The following is a 19,391-nucleotide window of genomic DNA, read 5'->3' as shown; positions in this document are numbered from 1 at the left end:
AGATTGTGAAGTTGCTAAGTGAGTGAGTTGTTTCACCATGGAGTGAGAAGTTCAAAGGTCTTTAATATGAGCTAAAGTATTACTTGAGTCTCTCAGAGACACAAATCTTAATTTTGACATCTGTCAAAAGATACAAAGGTGTGAAGAGACAAACCTAGGTAACCCATTTATCTGGTTCAAAAGTGGACCCCCTATTTGCTATAGCAAAATAATTTAAGCTAGGATCAAAGCTGTGGTACAGAAATGAAAATTTTATGACACTTTTCCCTTGAGACTACAAAGGTATGCATGATGGGGGTGGAGGCAGGTAGGTAAATGGGGGAAATGAAGGACATCTGTAATAGTGTTAGCAATAAAATAAAATAAACTTTAAAAATGAAAATAAAAATATACTGTAATAGTTAAACTACTAACCTTACCACATCAAATAAAAGATTTCCTCACACTGGACTGTGACTAAAGTATTTTATTAAATTAAATATGTAATTTGCAAATGGTTTCATAAGAAATTTTAAAGCAAAGTTATAAAACATTTTCAATAAAAAAGTAGAGTTAACAGCAAAATTACATTTTCTTTATAGTACAAATAAAAACATTTTGTTTCTGATATATTGTCTGAAATTTTTTATTATACATTCTCCAACTGATAGCTGCAATGATATACTTTAATGAGAATTCTCACGGTTAATTCAGTCATTTATTAATAATAGGTTCGTTATTTGGACCATAAAAGTCAATTGCTCAACTTTATGGAAAATCATAAAATTTCTCATCATACATTGTGAAATTCTAAAAGGCTCTTCGGGATGTAGATGTATTCTAGCCTTGTTTGTCTATTGAATTCTCTAACGAGGCATTAAGTAATACTGTAAACTTGAATTACATTTTAAAAATAAGCACCATTAACAAACATTCTACATAAACTTACTTTACTTTTTTGGCCACACAAACATTTAAATTTGTTTAACATATAATGAGAAACAAACAGTCTTTAACCACTGCACAGAAAAATTATCAAACTTCACCTCATTGCACAATGGAAAAGCACTTAGAAAAAGCACTTAGAAAAAAACAGCAAACACTATTTTTGTATCTTTTTTATACATTTTGTCATTTTCTTAAACTGAGAGCAGTTAAAACATTGTCAGAGCAATTTCCTGAGTTTCAAACTTTCCAATTTCCAGTTCAGACCAATCTTGCTATTATACCTGCCCTTTTTCTAAGCATACAAAACACTTGAATTTTAAAAGAAAAAGAACAAAGATAAAGGACTAGAAACAATCCAACAGAATTATTTGGCTTTTCTTCTCAAAATGTGTTATAATACACAAGACACTTTAAAATATGTCAGGATTTCTACTATCTGTCCTATATTTAAAGGCCATAGAATTACAAATAATACGGAAATACTAATAAATTGGGGGCAACCTCAATTTGAAAATAAATAGGAATACACGAACAGCTAATAAATATAAGACAACATTCTTCCATTTCTCAGATTCAAGTAAGGAAGTGGATGGATTGAAAATACTCTTAAGATTTTAAACAAAAATAAAATTTAAAAAAAGAAGAAGAAAATACTCTTAAGGGTCACTCAGTCCAACTACAGGTCCCCTGTGGTTTCCACATTAGTTCTCTCCTTACCTGGTAGATACTGGTAAGAGACTACTGAGAGATATAACTGCTACTAAAACCTTTCTAACTACAGAAGTGTTGCACTTTTAAAATATTAATACTTCTGCAAAGAGCCATTCAAATGAACCATGTACTATTACAAATCTACCAATACATAAAAACTTTGAAAATCCCCACATTATCTTTACTTTTGACACAGAGGACTTAGAAATGGACAAAAGTGAAAAATTTGATAATCCCCGAACTATGTTTACCTTTGGCATAAATAGGCAAAACAAGAAGCAATTATAAATTTTTTTTTTCGTAATTATCTGTTGCTTAAACTATGCTAGATCAAGGGGTAGGTGACAGTTTGGGATTAAACAACTTCATAAAAATACATATGATGCTTAAAATACGCCTATATATTCATAAATGATGGTTAAGGAGAAATACCCTAGATTTAGCAAAATAAAGCACAAAATTTAAGTTGATACAACATAAAACATAGCTTGTTTCATTTGGATTCTGCCACAAAATACCTCACACCTCTTGTTCTTGACTGCTCCTACGACAATAACAACTATGGTAATAGTGAAGTAAGTCTAGCCGAAGTGCTCAAAAGCAATTTTTAAACTGGGCGAGGAAATATAAAAACACAGAAAATATGAAGCTGCACACTCAAATCACTCTAGGTTTTAGTATTGTTAGTCACATTTCTTACATCGGATTAATTTATACATAAAAATATTTTATATCATTAACAACTATAATTTTATAAATGGTTGAACTGTTTTCTTTTTAATGTATACAACTCTTCTAGACATTATAAAAAACATATGCTAAACTGTTGGCATTTTTCTTTTTTTAACAAATTATTAGAAACATAGAGTATGAATAATATTTCAATGCTAGTCACTAACCATTTCTAAATAATAAACATATTTTTATTTTTGTAAAATAAATTCAATAATAGAGCTTTTTTAAAAGCATGCTTTTATGATATATAAAAATGTGTTTTTGAGTTTTATTTTCATTAAAATGTCTCTTATTTTAGGAAACCATTCTGTAATCCCAGATTCTTTCAGCTACAGCTCAATCCTATAATTCCTCATCCAAATGACTTTTTAAACTTATCAAAAAGTAACACAACTGTTTTTAAAAATTATGTATGTTGAAAGTATTCTCTATATCCAAAGTCAGATTTATTTAACCATTTTCTCATATTGGAAAATTATACTTTATCACATTGAACTTGTATAAAGGAAGTTTCAATTGACATACTAACAGGACTTTTTACCTCACCAAAAACCAGAAGTCAATGAAGGTTTCCTTTCAGAAAGTTGGCTCTTTTTAAAAATAAAGGTAAAAAACTTTTAAATTGCAAGAAAAAATGTTTTCTATATTTGTTTTAAGTTGATAGAATTTTTACCTTACTGCAGTTTAGAAATTACATGCTTCAATATAAAAGACAGCTCTTTAGTACTATCTAAAATACCACTTACAACAGACAGTTCTAGAAGCAGTTTTCTAAGACGACAACATTTGGTAGATATCTAACCACTTCTCCTTCTCTGAGAACTTTTCTGCCTATGGAAGGTATAAAACTGCAATATAATTTCAGACCCCAACTTTCCTCCTAGAAAATACACACACACAGAAAAAAGAAACAAAAGGTTAAGAGATCAAGATCACATACAAATACAAAGCAGAAGAATGCACAACAGCATGTCCTCCTTCCTATAGGATGCAGCAAAATAAAAGTTTTAAATTTGCTTTTGAAATAAAAAAGCATTCAAGTGTTTTTGTTAGTTCTCCTTTCTTTCATTACTACTACTATTTTTTTTTTAATACCAGTCTTGAAAGGCATGAACCAAGTCTCAAAGCACTTTAAATACCTCTCATGGATACCATTAGATCTTCACTAAATGTCAAAAAACAATTAATAGAAAGATAATTTCTCTCTCAGAAAGAATCTGTGCACGTTCACACTTTAAAACTGAATCTGATAATTTTATCTAAGAAAATTACATTTAATAGTTTTAACAGACAACATATTTGGCATTTGATTCAATAAAAATTTAAACTTGTCTTGAATTTTGAAAAACATCATAATGTTTGTTTTATAACTGAACAGTATTTCTAATAAAACACATGTTGACAGTAAAATTGACTAAATTACTGCAAATAAAACTAATTTTAACATACAAACCTTCACATTTCTAAGTCAAGGACGTTTATTTTACTTTAGCATGACTTTCAAGCACCCTGGTTTAATTTCAGAGAACCTGCAGAAATGAGAAAAGTCATTTTAAAGATTAAAAACTTCAAACTCATTAAGAAATATATCTTATAATCAATTGCAAATGCCTATGCTAAATATATTTACTATCAAAGTACTCTCCATTATTAAGTCAATATCCAGGACCAATATCTATGTTTATGTTCCTTTTAATCTATTATCAAAATAAATACAATCCTAAGGCTGGGGTTTACTCCTAACTTAATAGTTATTATAATTTAAGATTTATCAAAACTCTCAAGCCTGAATTTGATCTTCATGAAGAAGAGCACTCTGTATCAAGGATAAGATGATGCTTGCATTATATTATTTCTATGCATTAAGTGAGTAGCAAGAAGAAATCTCTAGTATAATAGGTAAGTCTGATTCATCAGGCCATGAAATGGTTTCAACTCTGTGTGTGAAATTTTTAAAAAATACACACACAAAAAAACCCCTAGTCTCTAAAATAGATCATTAATCCCAACATGATAATGTTCTTATCTAAGTATTCCTTTTGTGAAATAACTGAAATGTCATCCGTTTTCATGCTCAGAATTAATAATACCATTTTCTAAAATGTAGCCAAACAACATTTTATTGCATGACATAAACAAAATATGCTACACTAATTGAAACTAGTAGTAGGGAGAGAGAGGTACTTAATGGTATATATTCTCAGGGAATCTATTCATCATCAACACATCTTTGTTCTCAAACTTGTTTTTTCTGTTACTGAATAATAACTACTCACTAAAAAAGGAATTTCATATTTGTCAGCTGAGATCATTAATGGCATTTAACTTATAAAGATGTACAAATTCACAGTGACTACAGTATTTCTGCTAAAGTTTAAACACATCCAAACTATAACCATATTTCAGCAGAAGCTCCCAATTCCTTCCAAAATCCACAAATATACATTTACTTTCAAAACAATAATTAAACAGCAAATTTTAAACTATGGTATATATAATCTAAATATCTTGGATAATGCATCATCAAAGAAATACAAACATACTTCTTTCAGATTTTTAATTTATGATTAATAGTTTTGTCAGATGATTGCTTCAACAACAAACACATTTTTCTTTCATTTCTGGTTTACTAGACATCATAAATCCAGCAGGGAATCATAATTTAAGCATGACTTTACAGCTAAAATCTGATGGTCAAATTTAGTTAACTACTTCACTTAACAAATCATTCTGAGCACACTCTTAGTGTTTATTATCTATATATATGGGCAATTGCCATTATCGGTAACAAAAACCTATACATACCCACCTGAAGTTATGGCTTGTGAGGTATTTAATGACAGCTGGTTTGATGCGAGCTACTCCTCCCTGGCTGTGGTTTCCTCTCCCGGTAATCACAGAGACATAGGGCTTGCCACCATTTTGCTTAAATTCTGTTACAATAGAAATTGGAACAGTTGAAATCCATTTAAATTACATTCTCAATAGAAAACAAACCCAAACTACTCAAAACATGTATGAAATTATCTTCATAGAAATTCAGAGATTTATTACCTTAAGAAGCCCCAAAACTAATGTTTTTAAATGTATGTTTCATCTACACTGTTTAAGTATAGAAGCCTCATAGAAATTCATCTGCCTAAAGACTAAAGTGAAACTTTTTCCCCTATAGGGAAGGAGATTTCCTTGTGCTACCAAAATTTCTCTCTGAAACAGTGATAATTACAATTATACTGATACTTAAAAATTATTATACACATGGAATCAGGCATTGCTTTAAGTGACTTATGTATTATAAGTCACTTAATACATTAACTAAGAATCTTCACAACAACCCTATTGGTTAAATATTCTGAAGCCAGCAAGCTTTGACCTCATTAGCAGCTCTGCCACTAAATGACTGTATTATGACCATAAAAAAGTTCCTTAGCCTAGCTGTGCTTGTTTCCTAATCAGTAAAATGGGATATAAAGCAAGTACTTTATACAATATCACCCTCAGGAATGGCTACAACAAACCCACTAATTATAGCACTGCTGCAGTCTTACTGTTAAAGATAATCAATTATTAACTTAAGAAATTCTTCCAAATAGATGGTGTTTAAATACTGAATGAACCTGAGCCTCTTGAAAGACTGCAGCTCCTACTCTGGCGATGACCTTGAGAAAATCAAATATCCTGAAAGTCAATAATAGCTGCAATAAAATTCTAAAAACCTGTTAATAATAAAAGTTGATTTAATGAATTTAGTAAACACTTGTTCCTCAGTTATAAATAGCACAAGTTTTGATCTTTAGCATAAAATACACATTCCATAAAATAAAAACATTCCATATTCTGCCCATTAAGTTGCTCTAAGACTCCAGCAGATCCAGATGGTTTTTCAAGTCTCATATCTCCAGGACAATATTTAGCCTGGAATTTTAAGAGGATAGGTTGCTTTTGCATTTTTAATTCCTTCTTTGCTTAAGATCTCCATTTCTACTCTAAACCATATCCAATACTTCAAGCAATATTTTGTTCAAAATTCAACTCTGCTTGGGTGCTGGCTACACAAAGGTATTAACTTTGTAAAAAGTTTTTATGCTATACAATTATTATTTGTGCATTTTTATTTATGGATGTGATATTACAAATAAAAGTTTACTTTTAAAAAAATTTGAATCTCTTAACTAACTATAATTCACTCTCACCATTCCTTCACTACTGCTCCCAGTTAGGTCACAGTCATTTACACCATCCCCGCTTTCAATAGTTCACTTACTGCTCTGAAAGCTTTTTCTAGTTGAATCATGTGCCTCAAATAAAGTAGGTGTTCAAATGATGTCTGTTGAACAAATTAATGCCTATGTTTAGGTTCACAAATTTCTGGTGATTTCTGCTGTTTACTACCTTTTAAAAAACTAACTCATTTTAAAGCATATACTAAGTTTATTATCATCTCAATTGTAAGTATTTCAGTATGTATTTCTTTCTTTTTTTTAATATATCTTTATTGATTTCAGAGAGAGGAAAGAAGGGGGAGCGAGAGAGATAGAAACATCAATGATGAGAGAGTCACTGACTGGCTGCCTCGCCCGCAACCTGGGCATGTGCCCTGACCGGGAATCGAACCCCGATCTCCTGGATCCTAGGTGGCCCGGCCGGGCTCAGTATGTACTTCAAACAGTGACTCTTTTTTTAAAGATACCCACACTGTCACCTTATCTTGCAAAATTAAAAAGATACTTAATTTCATGTTTCTAAAAATAGCTTAAAAAATTTCCCAAATACTCTTAAGAAATGTTTTTACAGTGGTTTGTTTGAATCAGGGTTAAAACAAGTCCACACACTGCATTTGGTTGACATATTTCTTAATTTTTAATTCTAAAGATCCCACCGCCCTTGTGTGGTTTTTTTGCAATTTGTTGAAAAAAATTGGATCATTTATCCTAGATTTCCACAGTCTGGGTTTTGCTGATTGCATCTCCATGGTGCCATTTAACATGTTCCTCTGTTCCCTATAAATCCCTATAAAGTAGTCGTAAGATCTAAAGGCTTTATCTGTTTCTGATTTATTTTGGGGCAAAAATACTTCATAGATGGTAGTGGTGTATATTTCCATCATAAAGCACAAAAAGGTCAGATATCTTTTTTGCCCCCATCCCCAATTTTGACAATCACCTTTTATAACAAAGCAATTCAGGGCAGAGCCATCCCTGGAGACATTTCTATTCAACAATACTACCACCTGGTGCTAATTGACAGTAACTACAGGCCACCACAGGTGGCAGCAAAATGGGCCTTTGGCTTCCAGAAAGGATTTGTATCTTGGGTGTGGTCAAGTATCTATCACCTTATACAAGCTATTTAACTTTTTTTTTTTTAATATGTCTTTATTGATTTCAGAGAGAGAAAGGGAAGGGGGGAGAGGGAGAGGGAGAGGGAGAGGGAGAGGGAGAGGGAGAGGGAGAGGGAGAGGGAGAGGGAGAGGGAGAGGGAGAGGGAGAGGGAGAGGGAGAGGGAGAGGGAGAGGGAGAGGGAGAGGGAGAGGGGGAGGGGGAGGGGGAGGGGGAGGGGGAGGGGGAGGGGGAGGGGGAGAGAGAGAAACATTAATGATGAGAGTCATTGATTGGCTACCTCCTGCACGCCTCCTACTGGGGATTGAGCCCACAACCCAGGCATGTGCCCTGACCGGGAATTGAATGGTGATCTCCTGGATCATAGGTTGATGCTCAACCATTGAGCCATGATGGCTGGCCTTAACTCCTTTTTTCTTCTAATTTTTGTATTGATATAAAATTCACATAATATAAAATTATGATTTTAAAATGTACAACTCAGTGGCTTTTAGTATATTATAATGTTGTGCAGCCATCAACACAATCTAATTCCAGAATATTCAATCATCTCAAAAAGAAACTCTAGCAGTTATTCCCTATACCCCCTCCCTTTCTAGCCCTTTTCCCCCTTTCTAGCTATCACTTTCTGCTTCTGTGGATTTGCCTATTCCGTAAATTTCATGTAAATGGAAATCATATAATATGTGACCTTTTGTATCTGGTTTCTTTCACATAACATGTTTACAAGGTTCATCCATGTTTTCGTATGTATCAGTACTTCATTCCTTTTTATGGCTGAATAATATTCCACTGTATGGATACTCCACATTTGTTTGTCCATTCATTAGTTGATGGACATTTGGGTTGTTTTCACTTTTTAGCTAACTATGAACATCCATGTACAATGTTTGTGTGAATGGATTGTTTCCAATTCTCTAAGAGCAGAACTGCCAGGTCACATGGTAACTCTATGTTTAACCTTTCACAGAATGCCAATCTTTTCCACAGTGGTTGCACCATTTAACATTCCCACTAGCAATATATGAGGGTTGCAATTCTCTACATCCCTACCAACACTTATTATTTTCCATTTTGTTAAGCTTTCAAAATCAGTTTCCTCATCTACAAAATGAGAGGAATGCCTACCCTTTAGTCATTTATTTAAAAGTTTTTTTGAATGTTGAAAAGGCTCTACATACATATGATGATTTAATAATCATCACTGACTTGATTCTAGGCCAGAAAGACAGACATTTAATAAGCAACTATACAGTAAGTGTTTTTATAAATATTGTGATACATAGGAGTACCATGAAAGGTGATTAATGGGGAGCCTAACTTGGTCTGGAGATGAAGAAATGACAATGTAGATAAACATACAGGAAAGGAGGAGAAAATATGAGATGAGAATGGAGACACAGGCGGGAACAGATGACACAGGGAATTGGGAATTTATGCTAAATGAAACATGGCAACCTGTACTTTCTTAGCATAACTGTTTATGTAACTATTTGTTACAGTGTCTTTTTCACTGCTTTATCTTTGATGCCCAGAATATAGAAGGTAATCAAATTTATTGAGTGAATGACTTACTCATCCTCTATAGACAGAATATTCTCTTACAATACTGCTACATGACAGTCTTTCTATTCTCCAGATTAAATAATGTATTTAAAATGCTCTTAAATTTTCTTTTCTAACCTTTATCGTTATTGTTTTCTAGATTTTCTTCAGGATTTCCAAATTTCTATTTTTAAAAAACTGAAGGAGTGGAATCCTGCCCTTCATCAAAGAATGTCTGCTAATAAACATAGAATGGACACAAATTATAACACACCATATGCAACCACCAATGTAATAACTGATTTAGCCTAGGATTATCAATGGATATTATTAAAATTATTAGGCGAAATAATGTAGAACAGTTCACACAGCCACAAAGTATCAATAACCAAAAATTACTAATTAATTACAAAGGGAGAAAGGTACATTGACACCTTAGCTAAGAAATCAAACCTAACATCACCAATAATGGAGAAAATGGACCATATATGTCTCTTGATGTGTTCACCAAAGATGACTTAATATCACCTATGTAGTATTTTTACCAAGAAAATTTTAAACTGAATCTAATCACGAGGAAACAATCAAAGTAAAACTGTAGGACAGTCTACCAAACAACTGCCTTGAAGTCTTCAAAAACGTTGACAACATGGAAGACAAAAAATAGGCAGAGGAACTATTCTGTATTACAGGAGGCTACAGACATGGGATAATCAATGGGACCACACAATGTTTTACTGGATCCTGGACTGAGGGGATAAAATGGCACAACTGTAGAAGGCATCTTCATACAACTGGAGAAATCTGAGCATGGCCTGTATGTTAGACAATATTATTGTAACAATGTTAAATGTCTTAAAAGTGATACTGGTATTGTGATTATGTAGAATGGATTCATTCTCAAGAGAGAAAGATGCTGAGGCATTTAGAGGTAAAGCACCAGAATGTTTAACAACTTTTTTTCAAATCATCCAGTAAAAAACAGTTTTAGAGAGATTAAGCAAATGTGGCCAAATGCTAACAACTAATCAATCTAGATAAAGAATATATGGTGTTTATTGTACAATTCTTTCAACTTCTCTGTAGGTTTTAGATTTTTCAACATAAAAAGCTAGGGAAAAAAGATAGTGATAAGAGTATATGTGTCAGTATGCAAAATAAAGCTCACTACTACATTATATATAACTTATCCACCAATAGAGTAATGATACACTATGATGCATTCATAGAATACTACACAGCAGTTACAATAAAAAACCCAGAAGATCAAGATAAGCAGATCTTGAAAACTGTACTGGGTACAAATAAAATAAGTGGCGTGGCTGATGATACAGTGTGACACCATGTATGTTCATTTTTTAAAACTCAGGGAAGGAGTACTATAGGCTGGTTATGGCTGAATGTACATACAATAAAGGTATTCTTGGGCAGGAAGGAGGTAAACCAAATGAAAGATTATTGATTTCCACTAAAAAGGGAAGAAAGAAAAGGAATTGGGAAGAATACAAAGGGAGGAATAAAAAAATGGGAAGGATGTAGGGTAAAATGTTATCATTTGTTACTTGGATAAATGGATACAAAGGTATTTATTATATTACTCTGCATGTAATCTTTTCAATATGATTTATATGATAAACAGATGAATTTTCAACTTTTCATATCTATCATATTTAATCAAGTATTTAATTAATTACAAGTGATATGTGAACTGATAAACCTGTATAAAGTACAGTGTAAAGCTTTCTAAAATATATATAAATCAATTAACCAGAACAATACAGCTATCAATGATAAGGCAGGGCTATGGAGAGACAGTCAATAGCTGAGGCAAGAACTCTACCTCCATAACAAAAAGGAAGATTAAGAAAAAGCCAAGTTGAGAATTCAAAAATACTATACTGGTGATGAAAGGAGATGACATCTAGTATTAGAGTCTGGGGTAACTAAAACAGATTGAATTTTTTTAAGTGCTACCAGCCGATCATGAAAAGGAAATAAGATGCTAAACCAACAAGACACTTTAATATATGTGAATTACATGACATTGAATAGGAACATGAGAAAGATCCTTATCCAAAGCCCTGGGAAGAGGCAGAATTTAGATAAGAGGTAGGAAATAGCCTTTCCTATTGACCTGAAAAGACAAAGTACAAGCAGAAGGGGAAAACAGGACAGCATCATAATGCAAAACACTCACAAATCCTGCCTTTTGTAATAATTCTGTAAAAGTTCTACCACCTTACTCACATCTGTATTTTATTAAACATCTACTGAGAGACTGGTATCTAATAAATATCTATTAATTTTAATAAATGTCTACTGAACAAAGGTGTATAAAGGTCCCACTTATAAGTCTTAGCATTCCCAGATTACACCAGACCCTTCCTTTAACACATCCAAGAAATACAAATATAACTGACACAGGGAAATAAAAAAGAAACTGTTAATGGCCATGCTGATGACAATTCTTTCCCAAGAAGGTTCTTTTGAGGAATGAGCCCAATACAAACATCTATAATGTGGCACAGATATCCTCAGCCTGCACAAACTCTCCTGAATTTATAATTTATACCAATATAAGCAAAGATATATTTTGTATTGAAAATTTGTCATTTTCACATCCTACCTTCAGTTTTCTGCTGTAAAACTGCCATCAAATGTTCTATAGCTTCATCCACGTGCAGTCCATGGAGGTCTAAAACATTCTGTGGCAGCAGGGAGGCATTGACTTTCTCAAAGATCTCCACGGCAGCAAGGTGATTGGCTTCCTTCATCTTCTGCTCATGGAGACTACCCTTTAATTATAAACATGTCACCAATAAACACTTGTGATATTTGCTACTTGCTAGGCAAGAAACAAATAGTGGCCCAAATAAAAGGTAGAAAAAAAAGGGAGACTATTCTAAAATTTTTAAATGCAATTTCCGTGGATTAACAAGCTAGTTCTCAAACTAATAAATAATTTCTAACATATTTCCTGATCCAAAAATCATAGAAAACAGAAACTTAAACATTGCCCGTCTCAAGAAGGAATTCATTGGTAACCCCAAATCTCATCCCTTTCAACACCTTGTAATTACCCCTGAAGCAAACCCTCAAGGTTTGCTATTAGGGCTCACAGGTTATACCAGCTTGATACCTTTCTCTGCTCAATCACAAAAAAGCAAGCCACATGGAACCACAAAAATAAAAAGTAAATCAGGCAGATTTCTTGTAATACTATGCCAAATGAGCCCCAGTCGAAATTTTACTTCCCTGAAAGATATTAATGTAACTTTCTTTTTCAGACTATAAAAGTGATACATTGCTGGCTGGTGTGGCTCAGTGGTTGAGTGTCAACCTATGAACCAGGACATGAGGGTTCGATTCCCGGTCAGGGCACATGCCCAGGTTTCGGGCTTGATTCCCAGTAGGGGGCGTGCGGGAGGCAGCCAATCGATGACTCTCATCATTGATGTTTCTATCTCTTTCTCCCTTTCCCTTCTTTTCTCTGAAATCAATAAAAACTTTTTTTTTTTAAGTGATACATTACTAAAAATTCAAACATGATATAAAGCACAAGGCTCTATGATCCCACCCTGAGATGGCCAATATTAACATTCTGCTGTCTTTCCTCCAGAAGACTTGTATCTGTTTAGAAATGGTACTGAATGGGTGAATCTAACCAAAAGAAAAGGTGGACTGTCAGAATAAACTGCAATTCATGTAAGCTGTAAATGCAAAAGCAACCACAGAAATTGAGCATTTCAAAGATGAAATTCTCAGAACCATACATTTATTATGTATCAAGACACCTTAAGTCACTTACATAATCTACATGCCCCAGAATAACTTTATCTAGCCACAATACAAGTATTACCTGCCTCAAGATTCTTCAGACATCCTAAGCGACAAAGAAGAAACCAATGGTAAGTTTTCCCCTATACCTGCTGGGCATAAAAGGTGGCAACGTGTTTCTTCCCCATGCGATAGGCGTCCCTGGCCTTGCTGTAGCACTCCACCCTCTTCTGCTGGTGCAGGAAGGCCTCTGCCCTGTAGTCGTCATACTCTGGGTACTCCAAGTCCTGGAAGCAAGGTTCACTTGGCATTTCATCAGTCTCTTTCGACTTCTTTGCCTACAAAATATTACCCAGTAAGTACAACACAAAGAAAGTAGAAGATACAGGCTTTACCTTCATAAAAATATATATGAAAACTAAGCTCTATTATTTTTCATTTTTCTTCTCAGAAAAGAGAATCTCCCCAATGCCTACCTAGTAAGTCATGCACTTACTAATGGAAAATTTTTCAAATTTTAGTTTGTAAACCCATGCAAAGGGTCAAGTCACTGAAGGTAGTAATGATGGCAGGTAAGTCTTTTTTTTTTTTTTTTTTAGTAATGGTGTATTTCAATTCATATTTTTTTACACAACTCAACAACAAAATAATCCGCTTAAAAGGGACAAAGGACCTAAAACGACACTTCTGCACACAAATGGCCAACAGATATATGAAAAGATGTTCAACTTCACTAGCTATTAGGGAAATGCAAATCAAAACTACAATGAGAGCCCGGGTTGCCATGGCTTAGCAGTTGAGCATCGACCTAGGATGCAGGAGATCGAGGTTCGATTCCCAATTAGGGCACATGCCTGGGTTGTGGGCTGATCAATCCCCAGTAGGGGGCATGCAGGAGGCAGCACATTGATGACTCTATCATCACTGATGTTTCTATCTCCCTCTCCCTTCCTCTCTCTGAAATCAATAAAGATATATTTTTTTAAAAAACAAACTACAATGAGATATCACCTCACATCTGTCAGAATGGCTTTTATCAGCAAGACAAGTAATAACGAGTGTTGAAAGGTTGTGGAGAGAAAGGAATTATCATTCACTACTGGTGGGAATGTAAACAGGTACAGCCACTATGGAAAACAGTACAAAGGTTCCTCAAAAAATTAAGAATAGAGTTACCATATGACCCAGCAATCCCTCTTCTGGGTATTTACCCAAAAATATTTAAAAACATTTATTCATAAAGATATCTACATCCCTATGTTTGTTGCAGTATTATTCACAGTGGCCAAGTCATGTAAACAACCAAAGTGTCCTCTGATAGAGGATTGGATAAAGATGTTTTATACACACACACACACACACAATGGAATACTACTCAGCCATAAGAAAAGATGAAATACTGCCATTTGTGACAACATGGATGGATCTTGAGCATACAGCACTAAGAGAAATAAGTAAGACGAAAAAAGTCAAGAACCATATGATTTCACTCATATAGAGGATATAATACTGAAAAGAACAAATGACAAAACAAGAGAAATAAACAAAAACTCATACACACAGACAAAGGGAAAAAAGTGGGTATGGGGAGGTAGTAAAGGGTAAAGGGGGTCAAATATATGGTCACGGAAGAAGATTTGATATTGGGGGGTAAACACACAATGCAATATACAGATGATGTATTATAGAATTGTAACTTGAAACCTATTTAATTTTAGTAATCAATGTCACCCCAATAAATTTTTTAAAACCTGATAAAAAATTGAATAATATTCTTTTTAAAACAGAAGGGCATGTGGAGTGACCATGCCTGATAGGTAGTAAAAGTCATAAGTGGGTTTATAGGAGTTGGTCAATCAGCTGACCACCAACTAGCTGCTATGGTAGTGTAGTGTTGACTTTCTGAGCTTTTGGAAAATTTCCAGTATATTATTAAAGAAGCAAAAGTAGCTCTAATTTAAAACACGAAGTAATGGAAATAATAATTACACAAATTTGCCTCAATGCTCTCCACCAAATAGAAAATTCCATTTTTATGAAGAAAATTCTTATATAGTCCATCTAGATAACTCTAAAATATCAAAAGTCAGCATTTTAAAAAGAGCAAAATATTGTGACTTCTATATCCAATTTGGTTTTCATTTATCCCACTCTCTAAAATGTTATTTGCAAGCAGCAATCTGCTGTTTCTTAGCATGTCACTGAGGGGTAAGGGGGGAATTAATCACTATGATTTGAGTTGATTTTCTTAAAAGCTTAAAAGAATTCCAAGTATCAGGTGCTATAACAAGTAATTTAATGAACATTTTATGAACACTCAAACCCAAAATCCCCCCCCAAAATATAATTTTTAATTTCTTTTTTTTTTAAAAACAAATCATGTTTTTCTGATATAATTAAGTGAAAGTAAATTAGTTAGGTTACTTGTTAAATTTCTAAAAGCTAAAAATTGTCATTAAATTTAAAATATTATTAAGGATTATAATTATAATGTAATCTATAATACAATCTTTAATAAATGTCGATCAAAAATTTTATGTAGCCCTCGCCATTTTTGCTTGGTGGTTAGAGCATGAGCCCATGGACTGAAGGGTCTCAGGTTCCATTCTGGCCAAGGGCACGAACCTTGGTTGCAGGCTCAATTCCCAGCACTGGTGGGAGAGCATGCGGGAGGCTACCAATAGATGTGTTTCTCTCACATCAATGTTTCTCTCGCTTTCCCTCCTTCCCTTCCACTCTCTCTGAAAATAATGGAAAAAATATCCTCTGGTGAGGATTAGAAAAATGTTTTATGTAATATAATTTAATATATATTAAATATTATAAAACATTATGTCAACTATACTATATATATTACTAATTGATAAAAATATTTTTTCAAATTTCCTGCCTGTGAATGGAGTTCAGAAGTCAAGAAAGGTTGGAAAAAACCATATCTAATATATATCAGTAGTTGGTTGTATAATTTTTCACTCATTACATTTTGTTTACATGGCCCCTAGAATTCTAGAGGCTTGAAAGAGTTATAAAAAAATTTAAAAAAAAATTTTTAAGACAGAGAATAAAATAAAGGCATCACCATACTTCTAAACTCATCACCAGAGTCAAAAATTTATAAATACAGAGTCAATTTATTTTTGTAATAAATATCCAGCTTAAAGAAAGAACACGAGGCTCTCTCTGACAGAGAATATTCATAGGACCTATATCCTTATGTCACTCTTGCCAAAACTTAACCACAAGCTGGTTCATATTAATGTTTAAATATTCTATGAGTGTATGGCTTGCATCCCCGATAAAATGAAAGATTTTGTGGGGAGGGGATAATAAAAGCGCTTTCTATGACTTTTGAAAAGCCCATAGTGACTAACACTATAAACATAAATATTTTATAGCATTAGAGTCTCTGTTGGTGTTCATACTAAAAAATGCAAATCCTATTTGGTTCTCTAGGAAGAGACCCTTCATTTCTTATTTTAAAACAGAAAAAAACAGCATTCAATGAGAGATGCGTTCTCAAATAGCTATTCTCTTTTAAAATAAAACTAAGATTTGTTTTTGTACCCATTTGATAGTGATGTGGTTTACTATAACTTCATTAACAAGGGCCGAGTGAAATACATGCTTCCTAGCAATTCACCTAATTAGTGCCACTTATTCTGTTGAAAACATGATATACTATAATACCAAAACCATTTCCTATCATAACAAACATAAATTTTATTAAAGGCTAAAGGAGAAAAGCAGTAGTGTTAATAAAACATAGGTTTTTGTTTGTTGTTTTTTAATCCTCACCCAACGATTTTTTCCCACTGCTTTTCAGAGTGGAGGGAGAGAGAAATACATCGACTGGGTGCCTCCTGCAGGCACCCAGAAGGGGGCAGGGAGGGAGCCTGAAACCCAGGTACATGCTCTTGACCAGAACTCGAACCTGCGACCTTTCAGTGCATGGGCCAACATTCTAACCACTCACGCACACCAGCCAGGGCAGTAAGACAGTTTAAATGTTAGCATCTTGAAAACAGATAAACCAAAACATTACTGGTACCATGATAATCCCCTTTAGTATCTGTGGCTCCATAGGGTCCTGGGATATCAAAGATAAACTATTCTGATCACAAATATAAAAAGATTTTTATCAGAGTTGTGACACCTGCCTACATTTTTTGAGAAAGATTAAGAATAATCTCCAAAATAACTTAAAGTTTACATTTTGGCCAACATTTACATAACTCACAAAAATCTTTTTCTGATTCCAACATTTTCTAATCATCTCCAACTTTGAGTAAGTATACCTTCTCCCCATCACCTCTTCTATCACCATAATGACCTACAGTGCCTTGCTCTCTTGTCAGGAGAGAAAAGAAGTAATCTTCATCCACAGTTTGGCCTTGAAGGCCTCATCATTATCTTATACACACTCTGCATTTCCTAATACACTGCACCTATCTATCCATGATGTACACAGGCATCAGTGGTATCACTTGGTTCCTGCTCCATGTACATCACTAACAGATCACATGTATATCAAAATTACCTACATCCTATATATCAACTAAGTGATGGTGAAATAGTCAAAGAAAAAATGGATGCCCAGTCCGTGTGGCTCAGAGGTTGAGCACAGCCCTATGATCCAGGAGATCACAGTTCAATTCCCCATGAGGGCACATGCCCAAGTTGCGGGCTCGATAACCAGTGGGGGACGTGCAGGAGGCAGCCGATCAATGACTCTCATCATTGATGTTTCTATCTCTCTTCCTCTCCCTTCCTCATTGAAATCAATAAAAAAATTATTTTAAGTAAATTTAACAAAAGACATGCAAAACTTAATATTCAAAACTGTAATACCCTGTTGAATGAAATTAAGAAGACCTAAATAAATTGAAAGATATTCCATGTTCACAGACAATATTGTTAGGATGGCAACACACATAAACTGATCTACAGACTCAACACAATCCCCATAAAAATCCCAGCTAACTTCTTTGCAGAAACTGACAAGCTGATGCTAAAATTCACGTGGAAATGCAAGTGGACCAGAATAGCCAAAACAATCTTGAAAAAATAAGAACATAGTTGGAAACACACTTTCCAATTCCAAAACTTACTATAAAATACAAAACTACAGTAATCAAGACAGTGTGGTGATGGCATGATGACAGACATGCAGATCAATGGAATCAAATTGAGAGTCTAGCAATAAATTTACAATCAATTCATTTTCAACAAGTGTGACAAGAAAGTTCAATGGGAAAAGAATAGTCTATAGCAAGTGATGCTATGACAACTGGACATGCACATGCAGAAGAATGAACTTGGACCCCTATCTCACACTCTATACAAAAATTAACTTAAAATAGATCAAAATCTAAATGTAATCCACATTAAAACGATAAAACTCTTAGAAATAGGTGTAAATCTTCATTACACCAAAAGTATAAGCAACAAAAGATCACATCATCAAAAAATTTAAAACTTTTGTACTTCAAAGGACACTATCAAATAAGTGAAAAGACAACCCTCAGAATGGGAGAAAATTTTATAAATTATATGACTGATAAGGAACTTGAATCTAATATGAAGAACTCTTAACAACTCCAAAAAAATTTTTTTATGAACAAAGGATACAAATAGGCGTTTTTTTTCTTTTTTTTTTCCTTTTTTTAAATATATCTTTATTGATTTCAGAGAGAGGAAAGGAGAGGGAGAGAGAGAGAGAGAGAGAAACACCAATGATGAGAGAGTCATTGATCGAGCCCGCAACCCAGGCATGTGCCCTGACCCGGTATCGAACCAATTGCCTGGATCCTAGGTCGACGCTCAACCGCTGAGCCACGCCCGGCCGGGCAAATAGACATTTTTTCAAAGAAGATACACAAATGGCCAATAAGCTCATGAAAAGATGTCCAACATCACCAGTCATCAGAAAAATCAAAATCACAAGAAATCACTTCTGTATTAACCATATCTTTTATTTCCTGAATTCTGATTCTCTGACATCTGGGGCCTTGCTAACCCCTGGAGAAAGAGCCTCCCACCCCAACCCTGGGGTTAACGAATCCCTAGAGATAGCAAACTCACCTGCTAGTGCATCTTAGATATGCAAACCAACCAATCTAGAGCCCATATTGCAACCATCTCCTTTTGGGTTTTGGGGTTCTCACTCTCTGGGCCACCATCAACATACCCAGGCCAGGTACTAGAAAACTAGGGATGGTTTCTATGCCCCAAAGCCTACTGAAATTATTCAAACTAGCCAATCCTAAGCCTGCTTACCCCGCCTCACACATTCCTTCCCACAGAAACCACACAAAAAGTCTCTTGCCAACATTTCCCCCCTACTCCCTCTGGCTCCTG

At 34.2% G+C, this 19,391-nt stretch overlaps 1 protein-coding gene across 14 annotated transcripts in view; it reads right to left on the bottom strand.

The window, feature by feature from the left end:
* Positions 1-458: 458 nt before the first annotated feature.
* The window catches only part of N4BP2 (NEDD4 binding protein 2), an 83,143-nt gene continuing 64,210 nt past the window's right edge, over positions 459-19,391 (bottom strand). For 12 of the 14 annotated variants that reach the window (XM_081146443.1, XM_081146442.1, XM_081146446.1 and 9 more), the window contains 4 exons: positions 13,184-13,372; positions 11,884-12,052; positions 5,183-5,306; positions 459-3,902 (listed from right to left, as the gene is read on the bottom strand). In XM_081146443.1, the coding sequence (XP_081002569.1) occupies positions 3,857-3,902; positions 5,183-5,306; positions 11,884-12,052; positions 13,184-13,372 (528 nt within the window). In that variant the 3' untranslated portion in view covers positions 459-3,856. Of the gene's footprint in view, positions 3,903-5,178; positions 5,307-11,883; positions 12,053-13,183; positions 13,373-19,391 lie in introns of all 14 variants that reach the window. The other 2 variants (XM_081146444.1, XM_081146436.1) reach the window with 2 other exon arrangements.

Source organism: Miniopterus schreibersii, assembly GCF_964146895.1.
Source record: "Miniopterus schreibersii genome assembly, chromosome: 1".
NCBI lineage: Eukaryota > Metazoa > Chordata > Mammalia > Chiroptera > Miniopteridae > Miniopterus > Miniopterus schreibersii.
Note: the sequence above shows the minus strand (reverse complement) of the source record. Positions and strands in the feature narration are given on the sequence as shown.